This window comes from Hypanus sabinus, chromosome 14 (genome assembly GCF_030144855.1).
Source record: "Hypanus sabinus isolate sHypSab1 chromosome 14, sHypSab1.hap1, whole genome shotgun sequence".
NCBI lineage: Eukaryota > Metazoa > Chordata > Chondrichthyes > Myliobatiformes > Dasyatidae > Hypanus > Hypanus sabinus.
In genome coordinates, this window is record NC_082719.1 from 100,279,821 (window position 1) to 100,299,206 (window position 19,386).

The window sequence follows — 19,386 nt, forward strand, 5'->3', positions numbered from 1 at the left end:
TGTGACTGTGAATACTTAGCCTGTGATTTCAGTTTTATCTTCTGTTAGTCAGTCACCGATGACCCCAGTAAGGTTCTGAAATTCCCATTCAAAGCCTTGGCTATGAATCATTCTTCTGACTCAATTCAGAGACACTATGAACTTGTGTGTCCAATGAGAACTCAGTTAAATCCAACTCATTCTTGATGGAATTTGAATTCATTGCAAAAATGAAAGGCCATCATCAATTCCTTACAGACCTAATTACCAAAGCAACAAAGTTCAAAATACATTTATTATCAAATTATATGCTCCATATACATCCTTGAGATTCGTCTTGCAGACTCCTTGAGGAAAATAAAGCAATACAATAAAATTCATGAAAAAGAATAACATATAACAAAGACTGAAAAACATGTAAAAGAGAACGTATTGTGCAAGTAATTAAGCAAAAGTGAACAAATGGTATATGAGCTGCAGAGTCCCGGAAAGTGAGACTACATGTGTGGAGTCAGCTCAGAGCTGAAAATAGTAACACCATCCACGCTGGTCCAGGAGCCCAGTGGTTGCAGGGCAACAACTGTTTCTGAGCCTGGTAGCGTAAGGCCCAAGTCTCTTGCACCTCCCGTCTGATGGTAGTTGTGAGAAGATGGGTCAAATGCAGGCAGACAGGATGGGCTCAGATTCAGGATCTTGGCTGGCACAGAGGATGTGGGGCTCCACACTGGCTTGTAGTCTGCTCTTGGGCCTTGAAGCTTGGAGTCTGCCCTGACGCTCTTCCTTCCAGCAATTGCGGCCATTTTTCCGCTTCAAGTTGCCATACCTGCATTCCTGAGAGTTAAGTTTGATGAACCCTTCAGGAGATCATCAAATTGCTGGTTCATTTAGACAGTTCAAAAATACCTTTTTTTAACAGGGTAATTACTGATTGGGGATTGCAGTGATCATAGTTTAGAAAAAGTATATCTAGTAGAATATCTAGTAGTTTAGTGAGCTGCCCACATCACATTGCCATATATTGCTAGAGCCATCCTGCCATAAGAATATGATTCTTTAAAATGTAATATCATTTTCTAACTTTGAGCTGTTGCAGACTGAACACAGATGCTCCATAAAACAGTCACCCAGTTTACATTTGGTTTTTCAGATGTACAAGAAACAGTATTGCAAATATTAGAAAATAGGTCATAGGAACAGAATCAGGCCATTCAGCCCAACAAGTATGCTCCACCTTTCAAGCATGGCTGAATTATTTTCCCTCTCAATCCCATTCCCCTCTCTTCACCCCATAACCTTTGATGACCTGACTAATCAAGAACCTGTAAATCTCCACTTTAAGTATATTCAATGACTTGGTCTCCACAGCTACCCATGGCAATGAATTCCACAGATTCACCACCCTCTGGCTCAAGAAATTCCTCCTCATCTTTGTTCTTCTATTGGAAGGCTGTGCCTTCTGGTACTGATGTACCATCAATAACTCACACTGAGACGTAGGCGAGATATCGGCTTTTATTGACTGGAAGAAGGAACCAGGAGTGAGTGTCTATCATACAAGGTCCTGGAGACTGAGGCCGATCTTCAGGCCGCAGGTCTCCTTTATACAGGGGCCTGTGGGAGGAGCCACAGGAGCAGTCAGCAGGGGCGTGTCCCGACAGGCACATAGTTCACCACATTCACCCCCCCTTCGTTTGAAAAAGTCCTCATGTAGCGAAGGTTCTTACAAGTCAAGCCGATCAGGCGGTCGAATCTGTCGCTGCGATCTACGTAGCACCGGCTGTGACCGCATAGGTGCCGGCAACATTGGCGATTGCACAGGGGACGGGGGTTGCGCGTGTTCTTGCCCACTAGGCGCCGGTGATCCCTCATGCATGTGCGAGGTGCCTGGTATAAATGCGTACGAAACGCCCGGTATACAAGTGTCGTGAGGAGTCTGTGTAGGGCCTGGTGAGTACGGTGTCACCTCTGGTGCAGGGTTCACAGTTACCGGAGAGCCTTCAGGGTAGTGGTCTGCTGCACCTGCGGGTGCCAGGTCGCGGATGGAGACCGTGTCCTCCCGCCCATCAGCCAAGACCACGTAAGCATACTGGGGGTTCGCATGGAGAAGGTGAACCCTCTCCACCAGCGGGGAGTATTTATTGCTCCTCACATGTTTCCGGAGCAGCACTGGCCCCGGGGACGTCAGCCAAACTGGTAGGGTGGTCCCAGTGACAGACTTCCTGGGAAAAGAGAATAGGCGTTCGTGAGGGGTGGCATTGGTGGACGTACATAACAGAGAGCGGATAGAGTGCAGTGCCTCAGGGAGGACCTCCTGCCATCGAGAGACCGGCAACCCTTTGGACTTAAGGGCTAAAAGTGTGGCCTTCCACACTGTGGCATTCTCCCGCTCTACCTGGCCATTACCCCGGGGATTATAACTCGTGGTCCGACTGGTAGCAATGCCCCTAGCTAGCAAGTACTGGCGCAGCTCCTCACTCATAAAGGAGGACCCTCTATCACTGTGGATATAGCAGGGATACCCGAACAGAGTGAAGAGCTGGCGCAGGGCTTTTATGACGGACGTGGCAGTGGTGTCGGGGCAGGGGATGGCAAAGGGGAACCGTGAGAACTCGTCAATAACACTGAGAAAATAGACATTGCGGTCAGTGGAGGGAAGGGGGCCCTTAAAGTCAACACTCAGGCGTTCAAAAGGGCGGGTGGCCTTGACAAGTTGTGCCGTGTCAGGACAGTAGAAGTGCGGTTTGCACTCGGCACAAATTTGGCAGTCCCTGGTCATCGTCCTGATGTCCTCCAGGGAGTACGGCAGGTTCCGAGCTTTCACAAAATGGTAAAATCGGGTGACCCCCGGATGGCAAAGTTGTGCATGAAGGGCGTACAGCTGGTCGAGCTGTGTGCTAGCACATGTTCCCTGGGATAGGGCATCAGGGGGCTCATTGAGTCTGCCAGGCCGGTACAGGATATCATAGGTGTAGGTGGAGAGTTCTATCCTCCACCGCAAAATCTTATCATTTTTGATCTTGCCCCGCTGTTGGTTGCTGAACAGGAACGCAACCGAGCGCTGGTCGGTCAGCACAGTGAATCTTTTGCCAGCAAGATAGTGCCTCCAGTGCCTAACAGCCTCCACTATGGCCTGGGCTTCTTTCTCCACCGCGGAGTGCCGAATTTCAGAGCCTTGGAGGGTGCGAGAAAAGAATGCTACTGGTCTGCCTTCCTGATTAAGGGTAGCAGCCAGAGCGAAATCGGAGGCATCACACTCCACTTGGAAGGGAGCGGTCTCGTCCACTGCATGCATCGTAGCTTTGGCAATGTCCGCTTTAATGCAGTTGAAGGCCGCGCAGGCCTCAGCAGAGAGGGGAAACGAGGTAGACTTGACCAGGGGGCGAGCCTTGTCTGCGTAATGGGGGACCCATTGGGCGTAATAGGAAAAAAACCCCAGGCACCGTCTGAGGGCCTTGAGAGTGGTGGGAAGAGGGAGCTCTAACAGGGGGCGCATACGTTCGGGATCAGGCCCAATAACCCCGTTTTCCACGACATACCCAAGTATAGCAAGGCGGGTGGTACCAAAAACACACTTGTCCCTGTTATAAGTAAGGTTCAGAGCTGCGGCCACTTGGAGAAACCGTTGGAGGTTGGCGTCGTGATCTGGCCTGTCATGACCACAGATGGTGATGTTATCCAGATAGGGAAATGTGGCCTGCAGTTGGTACTGGTCCACCATCCGGTCCATTTCCCTCTGGAAGACAGAGACACCATTCGTGACACCGAAAGGGACGCGCAGGAAGTGATAGAGCCGGCCGCCCGCCTCGAAGGCGGTGTAGGGGCGGTCCTCTGGGCAGATGGGGAGCTGGTGATAAGCGGATTTCAGATCTATTGTCGAGTACACCTTATACTGAGCAATCTGGTTGACCATATCCGCGATGCGGGGTAGGGGGTATGCGTCAAGCTGCGTAAACCTATTGATGGTTTGACTATAGTCCACCACCATCCTATTTTTCTGCCCAGTCCGAACAACAACCACCTGGGCCCTCCAAGGGCTTGTGCTCGGCTCAATGATCCCCTCCCTGAGCAGCCGCTGCACCTCCGACTGAATGAAGGCCCGGTCCCCCGCGCTGTACCTCCTGCTTTTGGTTGCCACAGGTTTACAGTCGGGGGTCAGGTTGGCGAACAGCGGTGGGGGAGGGATCTTGAGAGTGGAGAGGCTGCAAGTGTCAGTAGCGCAGCTGTTGGCCTGGTTCTGGATGGGATGTGTGTGTCTGTGTGTGTGTGTGGTCAGTAGCGGGGTATGTGAAGAAGTCCCACAAAACTGAGGATTCTTGACAGTGAGTGGTGGGAGGGGCCCGTCGTATACCATAGTCACACTTTCGAGATGGCTCTGGAAGTCCAGCCCCAATAGCACAGGTGCACACAGATTAGGCATGACCAGCAGTTCAAAGTCCCGATATACTGTGCCTTGCACCACCAAAGTCGCTACACAACCCGCCCGGATGTCTGCGGACTGCGACCCAGAGGCCAAATGGAACCTCCGACTGACCGGCCGCGTTGCAAGTCCGCAGCGTTGCACTGTGTCCGGGTGAATAAAACTCCCAGTGCTGCCCGTGTCAAACAGGCATCCAGTCCAATGCCCCTCCACCTGGATGTCCATCATGGATCTTGCAAGCTGGTGTGGGGCGCTTTGGTCGAGAGTCACAGTGGCCAGAGTTGGATCGCCGTCGGGGTACCCGGTCAGCATCGGAGGGTCGGGGGCGGGGCATGCTGACGCCGACAAAGATGGCCGCTCACATCCGGGGTACCCGGTCAGCATCCGAGGATCGGGGGCGGGGCGTGCTGACGTCGACAAAGATGGCCGCCCACATCCCGGCATGCAAGATGGTGGCCCCCACGTTTCACCCGCAGCGCTGCACTCCACTCGAGGTTGAGACTTACAGACCTTGGCGAAGTGGCCCCGCTTTCCGCAGCTGGAGCAGGTCGCTTCTCGCGCTGGACAGCGTTGTCGAGGATGTTTCTTTTGGCCACAGAAATAACAAAGCACGAGTTTCTTACGGGCCACAGCCGTGGTCTGGGTCGGGGAGCTCGTGGAATCGCGACTGGCGGCGGCGTTGGCGAATTCGCTCCCGGGAGCCGGCGGTGGCGGGGTCTGAGGCGTCCACGAAACCGGCGGGGAATCGCGCGACTGGACAGCGTCGGCGTTATGCCGCGCAGCTTCTAGAGCGTTGGCCTTCTCTATCGCCGAGCTTAAGGTAAGATCCGAGTTCTCCAGCAGCCGCTGGCGCATGTACACTGACCTCAGTCCCGTCACAAAGGCGTCTCGCACCAGCAGCTCCACATGCTGTTCTGCCGTGAGCGTCTTGCAGTCACAAGCTCGGACGAGTGTCTGTAGTGCTCGGAGAAACTCAGCGCACGATTCGCCAGGCCGCTGTTGCCGGGTAGCTAAGCGATGTCTTGCGTAGACGGTGTTCACCGGCCGCAGGTACTGTCGTTTGAGGGCGTCCAGTGCCCCTTCGTAGGTCGGCAGGTCCCGGATAAAGGAGTAAACTTTGGAGGAGACCCTCGAGAGTAGGATTCTGTGCATAACGGCGGGTTCAGTCGCACGAAGCTCCGCCAAGTACGATTGGAAGCATGCAAGCCAGTGTTCAAAAGCGAGAGCTGCGTCAGGGTCTTGAGGGTCCAAATCCAACCGGTCCGGACGCAAAACGGGTTCCATGTTTTAAAACTTCCAGTCAATAAAATTGATGCACCATCAATAACTCACACTGAGACGTAGGCGAGATATCGGCTTTTATTGACTGGAAGAAGGAACCAGGAGTGAGTGTCTATCATACAAGGTCCTGGAGACTGAGGCCGATCTTCAGGCCGCAGGTCTCCTTTATACAGGGGCCTGTGGGAGGAGCCACAGGAGCAGTCAGCAGGGGCGTGTCCCGACAGGCACATAGTTCACCACAGGTACTAGACTTCCCCACTATAAAAAACATTCTCTCCATGGCTCCTCTCTCTCGGCCATTCAGTATTCAATAGTTTTCAATGAGATTACCCTTCATTCTTCTAAACTCCAGTGAGTACAGGCACAGGGCCGGCAAATACTCCTCATATGTTAGCCCTTTCATTCTGGAATAATTCCTGTGAACCTCCTGGACCACCTCCAAAGAAAGCACATCTTTTCAACACGATGACACACAGCAAATTGAATTATGGAAGTAAAAAGTAAGATCATAAGAACCATAAACAGGAACAGAATTAGGCCTGTTTTGCCATTTCACCATGGCTGAATTATTATCCCTCTCACCCCCAATCTCCTGTATTCTCCTCATAATGAACTCCTTGACTAATGAATAACTTTTTAATCTCCAGTTTTAATGTTCCTAATGCCTTGACCTCCACAGCTGACTGTGGCAACAAATTCCACAGAAATTCATTACCACAAAAGGATAAAATTTGGGCCTAACAAAGGCAAATGGAGCCAGCTAGGGTAGGCAACTTTGTTAGTATGGGCATGTTGAGCCAAGGGGCTGACTTCTGTGTAATATAACTCCCCTCTGCATCTTTTACCCCTTCTGGAAAACTATGCCTCCTGGTTATGGATACTGTGCTAAAGGTGAACATTTTCTCATTCTATATCCCGTTTATTCCATCCCGCCCCACCATAATTTTAAATTGTTCAATCAGATAATCTCTTGGTTTACTCACCTCCAAGAAAGCTCAACCCAGAGTAACAAAAATAAAATGCTGAGGAAATTCAGCCAATCAGGCAGCATCTATGGGCATGAGTTCTCAACCTGGGGTTCACGGGCCCTTTGCTTAGTGGTGTGGGTCCTTGGCATAAACATGGTTGGGAACCCCTGATGTAGAGCAGTAAAGAGCTAATGTTTGGGCTGAGACCCTTCATCAGGACCAACAATGTAATATCAATCCAGAATGCCTGGTCTCTCATTGTAGATATTTGCATTAACGCAGTGGCATGCAGAAGTTTGGGCACCCCTGGTCAAAATTTCTGTTACTGTGAATAGTTAAGTGAGTAGAAGATGAACTGATCTCCAAAAGTCACGAAATTAAAGATGAAACATTCTTTTCAACATTTTAAGCAAGATTAGTGTATTATTTTTGTTTTGTACAATTTTAGAGTGGGAAAAAAAGGAAAGGAGTGCTATGCAAAAGTTTGGGCACCCCAAGAGATTTGAGCTCTCAGATAACTTTTACCAAGGTCTCGGACTCTAATTAGCTTGTTAGGACTATGGCTTGTTTACAATCATCATTAGGAAAGGCCAGGTGGTGCAGATTTCAAATCTTTCTAATTACTCTGACTCCTCAAACCTTGTCCTAACAATCAGCAGCCATGGGCTCCGCTAAGCAGCTGCCTAGCACTCTGAAAATTAAAATAAATGATGCCCACAGAGCAGGAAAAGGCTATAAGAAGATAGCAAAGCATTTTCAGATGGCCATTTCCTCAGTTCATAATGTAATTAAACGGCAGTTAACAAGAACAAATGGAGGTCAAGTTGAGGTCTGGAAGACCAAGATAACTTTCCGAGAGAACTGCTCGAAAGGATTGCTAGAAAGGCAAATCAAAACCCCCGTTTGACTGCAAAAGACCTTCAGGAAGATTCAGCAGACTCTGGAGTGGTGGTGCACTGTTCTACTGTGCAGTGACACCTGCACAAATATGACCTTCATGGAAGAGTAATCAGAAGAAAATCTCTCCTGCATCCTCACCACAAAATTCAGTGTCAGTGCACGGGAACATCTAAACAAGCCTATTGCATTTTGGAACAAGTCCTGTGGACTGATGAAGTTAAAATAGAACTTTTGGCCGCAGTGAGCAAAGGTATGCTTGGAGAAAACGGAGCAGAATTTCATGAAAGGAACTCCTCTCCAACTGTTAAGCACAGAGGTGGATCGATTATGCTTTGGGCTTGTGTTGCAGCCAGTGGCACGGGGAACATTTCACTGGTAGAGAGAAGAATGAATTCAATTAAATACCAGCAAATTCTGGAAGCAAACATCACACCGTCTGTAAAAAGCTGAAGATGGAAAGAGGATGGCTTCTGCAACAGGATAATGATCCTAAACACACCTCAAAATTCACAATGGACTACTTCAAGAGGCACAAGCTGAAGATTTTGCCATGGCCCTCACAATCCCCCAACCTAAACAACATCAAAAATCCATGGATAGACCTCAAAAGAGCAGTGCATGCAAGACAGCTCAAGAATCTCACAGAACTAGAAGCTCTTTGCAAGGAAGAATGGGCGAAAATCCCCCAAACAAGAATTGAAAGACTCTTCGATGGCTACAGAAAGCGTTTACAAGCTGTGGTACTTGCCGAAGGGGATGTTACTAAGTACTGACCATGCAGGGTGCCCAAACTTTTGCTATGGGCCCTTTTCCTTTTTTGTTATTTTGAAACTGTAAAAGATGGAAATAAAAAAAGTAATCTTGCTTAAAATATTAAAGAAATGTATCATTTTTAACTTTATGCCTTTTGGGAATTGGGTCATCTTTTACTCGCTTAGCTATTCACAGTAACAGAAATTTTGACCAGGGGTACCCAAACTTTTTCATGCCACTGTATAGAGACGAGCCTAATAAAGTGGCCACTGAGTGTAGTTGCACCTTAAACTCATTGCTCCTATATTCTGTTCCCCGTTTAATGAAGAGAAGTATTGCTTAACTGATCTACCTTTGTGAACAGCTAGTGAGCACTACAGTCGGGCATCAGGACCGCAAGGGTCACCATGGGGCATCAGGGCCGCGAGGGTCACTGTGGGGTGTCGTGGTCGTGAGGGCCACTGTAAGGTATTATAGCCATGATCACCACCGTAATGTATCTAAGCCGTTAGCACAACCATAAGATATCGCAGCTATGAGCACCACAGTAAATTAGCATAGTTGTCAGCGTGACTGTAAGGTATCAGGGCCGTTAGTGTCTCCGTAACATTAGCGGCACTGTAAGCCATCATAGCCGTGAGCACCATTGTAAGCCATAGGCACAGAATTAGCCGTTTAGTTCATGGTTCATGGTTGAGAAGAGTAATCCCATTCTCCTGCCTCCTTCCCATAAACTTTCACGACCTTAATATTCATGAACCCATCAACCACCACTTTAAATATACCCAGTGACTCGGCCACCTCGGCCGACTGTGACAACGAATTGCACAGATTCACCTGCTCTGGCTAAAGACATTCCTTTTCATCTCCGTCTAAATAGACTTCCCTCTTCTCCCAGACTCCCCCGTTATTGGAAATATCCCGTCCACATCCTCTCTGACTAGGCATTTAAATATTAGATAGATTTCAATGAGATTCCCCTCTCATTCTTCTAAATTCCAGCAAGTACAATCCCAGAACCATCAAGCGCTCTGTGACACTTTAGAGCAGCCAGCTGAAAGGTTGGGGTTCAATTCCCGCCGTGGTCTGTAAGGAGTTTGTACGTTCTCCCCATGCCTATGTGGATTTCCCTTGGGTGCTCTGGTTTCCTCCACATTCCAAAGGTGTACACTTTGGGCGACACAAGAGGGTATAATTTTATGTTGACTGGAAGAAATTATTGAGGGGTAGTCAGAGGTAAGTTTTTTTACAGTGAGTGGTCGGTGCGTAGAATGCCTTTGCAGTTGTTGCTAAAGATATTAGTGGCATTTAAGGGACTCTAAGATAGACACGTGGATGAAAGGAAAATGGAGAGCTATGTGGGAGGGAAGGATTAAATTGATCTTGGAGAAAGTTAAGAGGTCAGCACAACCTTGTGCACTGAAGAGCTGGTGCTGTGCTGTGCTGTAATGCACTATGACTCACATCTTCCAAGTAACAAACAGCCTTTCTGATCTTTGGAATAAAACCACACCTTGCTGTCATCGATGTTGAGTATTTGTACATTCTGTACATTCATTAATGTTCTTCTGCAATTTCTCAAAATTATCCTCTGTACTGACCTCACTCCCCCCGCCAAAGGTCTCTGTTCCATGCCCCATGCCCACCTGACCTTGCAAACCTACCACCAAAGCTTTTGATGACTTGTCCTCATTTTGCCTTACTCACTGCCTGCTCTTGTTTGTCTTTACTTCACTCCCCCAGGATTCTTTCTCCATTACCTTCTTTCACATGTTTTCAGCTGATGGGATGAAAAGCTGTCTTCATTTATTACTGGGTGTATTTACACTATCACTTAGTAGACAAATAACTGTAGCTACTGCCACGCCTGTCTTCTCGTCAGCATGGCTACATTAACAGGAACCACTTTCATAATGGAAGAAAATATTAACCCTTTGAAATACATTCCAAACATAACTTAACCTTATTCTAAAAGTTAGGGAGTTCGGCCGGAGGTGAGGGATGAATTGGTTCAGCTCACTGTTATGCAACGTTTACTCAGCTCTGCATTGAACTGACGGTGTGACTTTGTGACTGTGGACAGACTCTCTTTCATAAAATTCTGTTCTGAATGCTATTTGCTACTCTTATTGTTTGCATGATTTGTTTTTTTTACTCTCTGCACTGTGGGTGTTTGAAGGTGGTCTTTTTTTTTAATATCTTTTGCATTTCTTTGTTTTGTGGCTGCCTGTAAGGAGACTAATCTCAAAGTTGTATAGTCTATACATATGTTGCTAATAAATGTACTTTAAACTTTGAACCTTTATGGGGAAAAGTGTCATGAAGAATCAAGGAGGCACAGGATGCTGAAGACACACACTCACAGATTAAGGAACAGATTCTTCCCTGCTGCTGTCAGATTTCTGAATTGACAATGAACTACTTCACTGTTTTGCTCTCTTTTTGCACTTCGTTGTTGAATACTATTTGTTATAGTAACTTGGTAATTTTTATGTATTTCACCGTACTGCTGCTGCAAAACAACAAATTTCATGACCTATGTCAGTGATAGGACCCCCCCCCCCCCCCCCCGACTCTAATCAGGGTCACATGAAGCTGTAGGAGTAGGTGGTCGTATGAGCAGCTTGTGCATATCACAAATCCTGGTTATGTGACCACTGATGCTAGGCAGACAGTCTCTGAAGAGTGTTGATAATGGCTTGTAAAGACACTGCCCAGCAGAAAAATTTGTCGAGAACAGTCATGGTCATAGAAAGACCATGATCGCCCACTTCTTACGGCATGGCACATATCGAATGAATGAATGATGTCATTGATAATAAACCTGATACTGATTTCAGATTTATAAAGGAAGAATTTTCTAGATCAGTTGAATTATCATCTTTCCAATTTTAATGTCTGTCTTTTAAAGAATATTTTTTAAAAATCATGGTTGTCACGTTGTCCATTTACTGCTTCATGTTTCCCTCTTGGTTGCCTCACAGAAAGGTTTTGAAGCATTTTAATTTTGCCTTTTCTTAACAGCTTTTCTGGGAGAAAAGACTCCAAGGGTTGAGTGCATGTGACATTGCTGAACAAATTATTAAGTCGGTAGAACTTCCCAAAGGGTTGCAAGGTAAGATCCACTTCTGATGTGATTTTATCTATTAAGATTTCATGTGTTTAAAATTTTATGTATATGAAAGTGAGCACTGATGAGGCCTAGTATGGGCAGTTCTGGGCCCTTTATCTAAGAAAGGATGTGCTGGCATTAGAGAAGGTTTAAAGGAGGTTCACGAAAATGATTCCAGGATTGAAAGGCTTGTCACATGAAGAGTGTTTTATGGCTCTGGGCCTATACTCACTGGAATTCAAAAGAATGAGGAGGGAGCTTAATGAATGTTTAAAGGCCTTGATAGAGTGAATGTGGAGAGGGTGTTTCCTTTAGTGGAAGAGTCTAGGACCAGCCTCAGAATAGAGAGGCCTCCTTTTAGAATGGAGATGAGGAATTTCTTGAGCCAGAGAGTGGTGAATCTGTGGAATTCACTGCCATAGGCAGCTGTGGAGACCAAGTCATTGGGTATATTTAAGGCAGAGGTTGTAAGGTTCTTGATTGGTCAGGACATGAAGGGATACAGGGTGAAGGCAGGAGATTAGGACTGACAAGGAAATGGACAAGGAAATTTGGAGTATTGTGTACAGTTCTGGTCACTGAACTATAGGAAAGATATCAACAAAATAGAGAGAGTACAGAGAAGATTTACCAGGATGTTACCTGGGTTTCAGCACCTAAGTTACAGGGAAAGGCTCAACAAGCTAGGTCTTTATTCTTTGGAGCGTAGAAGGTTGAAGGGGGACTTGATAGAGGTAATTAAAATAATGAGAGGGATAGATCAAGTTGATGTGGCTAGGCTTTTTCCATTGAGAGTAGGGGAAATTCAAACAAGAGGGCATGATTTGAGAGTTAGGGGGCAAAATTTTAGGGCAACATGAGGGGGAATTTCTTTACTCAGAGAGTGGTAGCTGTGTGGAATGAGCTTCCAGTAGAAGTGGTAGAGGCAGGTTCGGTATTGTCATTTAAAGTAAAATCGGATAGGTATATGGACAGGAAAGGACTGGAGGGTTATGGGCTGAGTGCAGGCCAGTGGGACTAGGTGAGTGCAAGAGTCGGCACAGACTAGAAGGGCCGAGATGACCTGTTTCCGTGCTGTAATTGTTACATGGTCACATATATGGATCAGCCATGATAAAATGGCTGAGCAGACTCTATAGGCCAAATGGCCTAATTCTTCTCCTGTGTCTTATGGTCTTATAATAATTAACAGGATGATGTGATAAAAGCATTTTGCCCCAAATTTGCTAATTTTTGCGGCTTCTGACTGGTAACACAGAGTTTTTAATGCTTCTTTCACAAAATCATACCTACTCATTATTATGCATCCTGGATGTATTCCAGATAAGTCTGTTCTTCAAGCTGTGATTTGTCAAAATGCCTGCAAGTGCTGATGAATCTTGATTTTAGACATAAGTTGAGTTTAAAAAAAAATCCTATAAACACTTCAAAGAGAATTCTTCAGTACTGGATTTGTAAAATTGAACTGTGGTTGAAGTTTTCTATTTTCTGCTCAGTTGGTCATGAAATTACTTTTATGTCATTTTTGTCCCTGCTTTCTCTGACTGTAGTTAACTTGGACATTTTTTATTGATGAGGGAAGGTTGGATGATTTTGCTATAGGTAAGACAACTTGGCAATGTTAGAGCCGTTGGCATTGATAATCTAATTAGTTCATAAGGTGTTTACATCAGACCATAGAGTCCTGTCCATTCAGAAGACCTTGATCACCCTTGGAGTCATTAAGGTGTACAGCATGGAAGCAGGCCTTTTGGCCCAACTTACTCGACTTGATGGCATGAACATCGATTTTTCCAACTTCAAGGTATATTTTCCTCTCGGGGATATACACACAGAGCACCCAGAGGATACATAAACAGCCAGGGTTAGAATGTACAAACTCCATAGTGTTGCCCTGTTATGCTACTGTGCCAGCCCCTGTGCCAAATAGTTTTTGTTTTCCATACACTTCCTTCCATGGTCCATTGTCCTCTCATATCAGATTCTTTCTTCTTCAGCCCTGTAGTTCTTCCACCTATTGCCTCCCAGCTCCCCCACCCATCCATCTACTCCCTCTCCTGGTGTCACCCAGTGCACATTATCTATGATAGAGCAAACAGAAGGATACTGTTGTTTCTTGGTGTGCACATAACAGATGATCTAACATGGACCCACAACATCTCCACACTAGCCAAGAAGACACCGCAGCGTCTACACTTTCTGAGGAGATTGGATGATGGGGTGGAGATACGTATCTAACAAAGCAAATGTAAGGCACTCCTTCCCTCCACTAGCCTGCAGGTCACCCTTGGGCAAGGTGTTGCACCTGCTTAGCTCCCGATCAGGGTCACGTGAAGCCATTGGAGCAGGTGGTGGATGGTCGTAGGAACAGCTGGTGCAGATCACAAGTCCAGGTTATGTGACTACTGATGCCAGGCAGGCAATCTCTGAAGAGTGTTGATAAAGGCTGGGGTCACCCATCTTGTAAGAACACTGCCCAGAAAAAAGCAATGGCAAACCTCTTCTTTTGCCCAGAACAATGATGGTTCAGATCAGGATTGTTAATGTCATGTAGCACAGCAAAGCTCCCTACCCCCATTCTAACAACTTTCTACAGGAGTGCCATCGAGAGTGTCCTGGCTGGCTGCATCATTGTGTGGTAGGGAAGCTGCAAGGCATCCGACCACAGGACCTCTCAGAGGAGAGTCAAAACTGCCGAGAGGATCATTTGGGGTCTTTTTCACCCCTGTTTGTGACATTTACTGGGAGCACTGTAGACAAAGGGCCTGAAGCATTGTTGAGGATCCTTACCACCCATCCCACAATCTCTTTGACTCACCCAGGAAGGAGGTTCAGGAGTCAGGACTAGAACTACCGGACTGGATAACAGCTTTTATATATTTTTTGTTGACATACAGCGTGGTATAGGCCTTTCTAGTCAACCAGAAACCCCTGACTATAATCCTCGCCTCATCACAGGGTAACTTACCAATGAACCTACTTTCCTGTATATCTTTGGACTGTGGGAGGAAATGAGTGCACCCAGAGGAAGCCCACACAGTCATGGTGAGAACATACAAACTTCTTACAGACAGCAGCAGGAATTGAACCCGAGCTGCTCGTACTGTAAAGCATTCTGCTAACCACCATGCTACTGTACCACCCCCACTTCCTCAGGCTGTGAGACTAACGACTACTCTGCCACCACTGAGGTCTTATAACCGGGACAGCAAGCTGTTTACTGTTTACACTTCATGCACTTTGAATTATATTCTATTAACTTATTTGTGATAATATTTTGTTTTATGTACTGTGGGTGATAGATGTATTGTGGGTGCACCGTGCTCTGGAGAAACACTTTCGTTTGGTTCTATATACAATATGTACAGTTGAATGACAATTATTTAACTGTCATATATGCACTTTATGTCAACTTGTACATCTACAGAATACTACTTTACCTATTAATATTATTGTGATAATATTATTCAATGTTCTGTACGTGATATATGTTCTGTGTTTTGCACCTTGGTTTCAGAGGAAAGCTGTTTTATTTAGCTGTGTACAGTTGAATGATCAGAAGTTTAAGCTTCTATCTATCACCTGCCAGCTTCTACTCATCCACCTTCCCGGAGCTTCTTACTCTGGCTTCTGTCCCCTTCCTTTCCAATCCTGATGAAGAGTTTATTCCTCTCCACAGCTGATCTGCTCAGTTCTTATAGCATTTTGTGTGTGTAGGTCATCTACATACTCATCCAAACTGTTAATGTACACTCGGTGGCCACTTTATTAGGTGCATATACTCGTTAATGTAAATATCTAATCAGCCAATCATGTTGGAGCAACTCAATGTTTAAAAACATGCAGACGTGGTCAAGAAGTTCAGTTGTTCAGAGCAAACATCAGAAAGGGGACGAAAAGGGATCTAAGTGATTTTAACTGTGGAATGATTGTTGATACCAGATGGGGTGGTTTGAGCACAAACTGCTGATCTCCTGAGATTTTCACACACAACAATCTCTAGAGTTTACAGAGAATGGCGTAAAAAGAAAAATATATCGGTTCTGTGGGTGAAAATACTTTAATGAGAGAGGTCAGAGGAGAATGGCCACACTGGTTCAAGCTACAAGAAGGTGACAGTAACTCTAATAACCATGCATTTCAACTGTGGTGTGCAGAAGAGCATCTCTGAAAGCACAACATGTCAAACTTTGAAGTGTATGGGCTACAGCAGCAGAAGACCACACTGAGTTGCAGTCCTGTATCTAATAAAGAGGCCACTGTGTGCATATGACAAACAGGAAAGGACCCAACTCAGAGCTCTGCAGCTCACTGCTGGTCACAGGTTGTCTATTTGGAAAAGCAAAATAGTTCACTACTTGCAGTGTGGCCATTGCATCTGCAGGGGGCAGCATGAGCTTGCTTCCCAGATAAAACTGGTTCAGGAGAAAATCAGGAAGATGGATTTTGGATTTCATTATAAGGATTTTCACTTTGATTAAATTATATAATTTTAAAATAAAATGGCAAATAGAATGATGTTACTTCCATGAACAAAATGAATACATCGTGTATTCATAAGTATTGGTGGCATAGCTGGTAATATAATGCTAGTACAGCTCAAAGTTCAATCCTGGTGTCTTCTGTCAGGCATTGTATTTTCTCCCAGTGGAATATGTGGGTTTCCACCGCGTGCTCCAGTTCCTCCTACATTCCAAAGATGTATCAGTTAGGAGGTTAATTGGTCATTGTAAATTCACTGATTATAATAAGGTAAATCGGGTGTTGCTGGCAATGTGGCCTATAGGTCTGGAAGGGTCTAGTCTATTCCACACTGTATCTCGAAATAAACAGGAGATTCTGCAGATCTTGGAAATCCTGAGCAACACGGATACATTGAACTGTGAATACCTTTCACCAGATTTTTCACTCTCCCTTTTACCTTATTGCATCGTTGAACTTTATATTTGTCAAATTCATCAAAAGGATTGCATTGATGTATTGCTACTGCATTACCTTACATGAAGAAGAAGAAGAAAAAGATAAAGTTCATTAATATATTCAAGAGATTCTGCAAATGCTGTAAATCCAGAGCCACACATTCAAAATGCTGGAGAACTCAGCAGGTCAGGCAGCATTAACAGGAGGAGGAATAAACAGTGGACATTTTGGGCCGAGACCCTTCATCAGGACTGGAAAGGAAGGGAGAAGCCAAAATAAGGTGGGGGGAGAGGAAGGAATACAATCTGTTGGGTGACAGGGAAGACCAGGTGTGTGGGAGGGGTAGAGAGGGAATGTAGTGAAGTAAGGAGCTAGGATGCAATAGATGGGAAAAGTAAAGGTCTGGAGAAGAAGGAATCTGATTGGAGAGGAGAGTGGACCATGGGAGAAAAGGAAGGAGTAGGGGCACCAAAGGAAGTGATGGGCAGGTGAGGAGAAGGGGTAAGAGGGGAACCAGAATAGGCAATGGAAAAAGAGATAAGAGGGATGGGTGAAAAATTACTGGTATATAGAGAAATTGATGTTCATACTGTCATGTTGGAGGCTAACCAGAAGAAATGTGTGGCATTGCTCCTCCAACATGAGAGTGGCCTCATCGTGGCAATAGAGGAGATCATGGACCAACATTAATTCCAAGCGATGCTGTACGTTCAGTCATTTTAGTAGTCGCCTATCTAAGTTACTGGAAGAAAATGACTTTTGTATTAAATAAGAACAATAATTTCTATCATGTTTTTTATTTCCCAGGTATTGGTCCTGGCAACACAAATGAAGCATTATTATCTGCAATAGCAAGTGCCTTACACACCAGTTCCGGACCCATTACAGGACAACCATCAACAGCAGTAGAGAAGAACCCAGCGGTCTGGCTCAATGTTTACCAGCCAATGTGTCGAGCATTTGTCGTCACTGATAAGGATATCAGGTGAGGATACAAAAAAAAACTTAAAGAATGGCCACTTCAGACTGATATTTCTACCAGATCAGGCTGTAAGTATACAGAGGTCACTTTCTTAGATGCATCTCTATACCTGCTCATTAATGTACATTACTAATGCAGCAGCAACTCAATGCATAAAAACAGGCAGGCATGGTCAGGAGGTACTTTTGTCATTCAGATCAAACATCAGAATTGGAAAGAAGTGCGATCTAAGTGACTTTCACTTTGGAGTGATTATTGGTGCCCGACTGAGTGGTTTGAATATCTCAGAAACTGCTGACCTTTTGGGATTTTCATACACAACAGTCTCTAGTGTTCACAGAGAAAGGTGCAAAAAGGGGCAGTTCTGTGAGTGAGAACACCCTGTTTATGAGAGAGGTCAGAGGAGAATGGCCAGACTGGTTCAAACTGACAGGAAGGCAACAGTGGTGTGCAGAAGAGCATCTCTGAATGTACAACACATCAAATGTTGAAGTTGATGGGCCACAGCAGAACAAGACCATGACCGTACAGAAATGCACTCGGTGGCTAAGTGGCCACTGAGTAAAATTCAAGCTTTTTAGGCTTAAACTGAATAGTTACTTATGCCGTTTACTTGAAATTGTTATTTTTTGTCATTTCTCTTGGTGTGAAACAGGGATTATGGGATTATAGTTTATCATAGCACCATTGGCCATGTAATATTTGGTCACATATGCAAGGACCTCTGCTACAAGAAAGAAGCATCCATCATCAAGGAACTCCATCATCCTGGCTATGCCTCCTATTTGCTGCTGCCATTGGGAAGGAGTTACAGGAGCCTGAGGTCCCACACCACCAGTTTCACGAAGTTATTATCTTACAACCATCAGGCTCCTGAACCAGTGTAGATAACTTCACTCAACACAACTCTGAACTGATTCCAGGATATACAGACTAACTTTCAAGGACCTTACAACTTAAGTCCTCAGTATTATTTGTTTACTGGTTTCTTTCTTTCATTTTTTACTTTCACAGTTTGTCTTCATTTCACATTGGTTGTTTGTCAGTCTTTGTGTGTAATTTTCCATTGATTCTGTTGTATTTCTTTATTTTCCTCTAAAACCCTGCAAGGGGAAAATGAATCTGAAGCTAGTACATGGTGACATATAGCTATATTGACAATAAATTTATCTTGAACTTTAAATTTCATAAATATTAACACTATCAGGTGGATGAATGTAATAGTTTGTGAGAGAAGGATATCACACAGTAATCTGTATTCTTCTGATTGTTTTGTATCTTGCAGGTAATATTTAGATTTTCTGGTTTTGAATTCCAGATGATAAAGTAAAATTTCAGCGCTTTCAACTCTTACTCTTTTGACTGTATTATCTTGATTAATACAAGGTGACCTTTCTATTAGTTTTAATATTATGGATGCTTCAGGGGAGTCAGTTAATGTGGTAAATATCTCCTGGTAAGCCAGGAGAGACACAAACTTCGATAGAAACAGTACTAATGTTGAATCTGTCATTTTCTTGGACTTTTATTTTCCAATGTTAGAACATAATAATAAGAACTTAAACATTAATTTGCCAGTAAAATATCAAGTTGCCCAAGGGGGACTAATAATAAAAGTTATGCCACTTTGCTACTATCTTTTCAGTTTTTAATACCTTATTCTTTGTGTATTTATGGTTTCCTGCCCTTGCTTTGATTACCTGAAGAAGTTTGATATTATTTTAGTAATTTGGTATGACTTCTGTACATTTCCATTTGGATCACATCCTTGTCTCTCTCCACAAACTTCCTTCCACCATCGACCTTTCTCAACAAGTCACTGACCCCTCCACTGTGCACTGTTGTGAACTTTGGGGAATTCTTGATGCTGAATTCACTTCAGCCTGTTCCTGTCAGCACAATGTGAAGATCATGTACAAAGTTCCCCCTCATTTTTTTTACACAGTTGCATGGACCACCCATTGCTTTGAGCAGGCCTGAAGACTGCACGGCACTTCGTTATAAAAGAAAATTCCATCTTCTTGGCAACAAAGCCTATGTGTGCAGGGGCATTTCAGTTACTGCGTGGCTGCAC

The 19,386-nt window shown here is 45.0% G+C and overlaps 1 protein-coding gene across 3 annotated transcripts in view; it reads left to right on the plus strand.

Annotated features, from left to right (window-relative positions):
- The window catches only part of LOC132405022 (methyl-CpG-binding domain protein 3-like), a 127,966-nt gene that overhangs the window by 67,875 nt on the left and 40,705 nt on the right, over positions 1–19,386 (plus strand). For all 3 annotated transcript variants that reach the window (XM_059989720.1, XM_059989719.1, XM_059989718.1), the window contains 2 exons: positions 11,323–11,413; positions 17,138–17,315. In XM_059989720.1, coding sequence (XP_059845703.1) covers positions 11,323–11,413; positions 17,138–17,315 — 269 coding nt within the window. The remainder of the gene's footprint in view (positions 1–11,322; positions 11,414–17,137; positions 17,316–19,386) is intronic.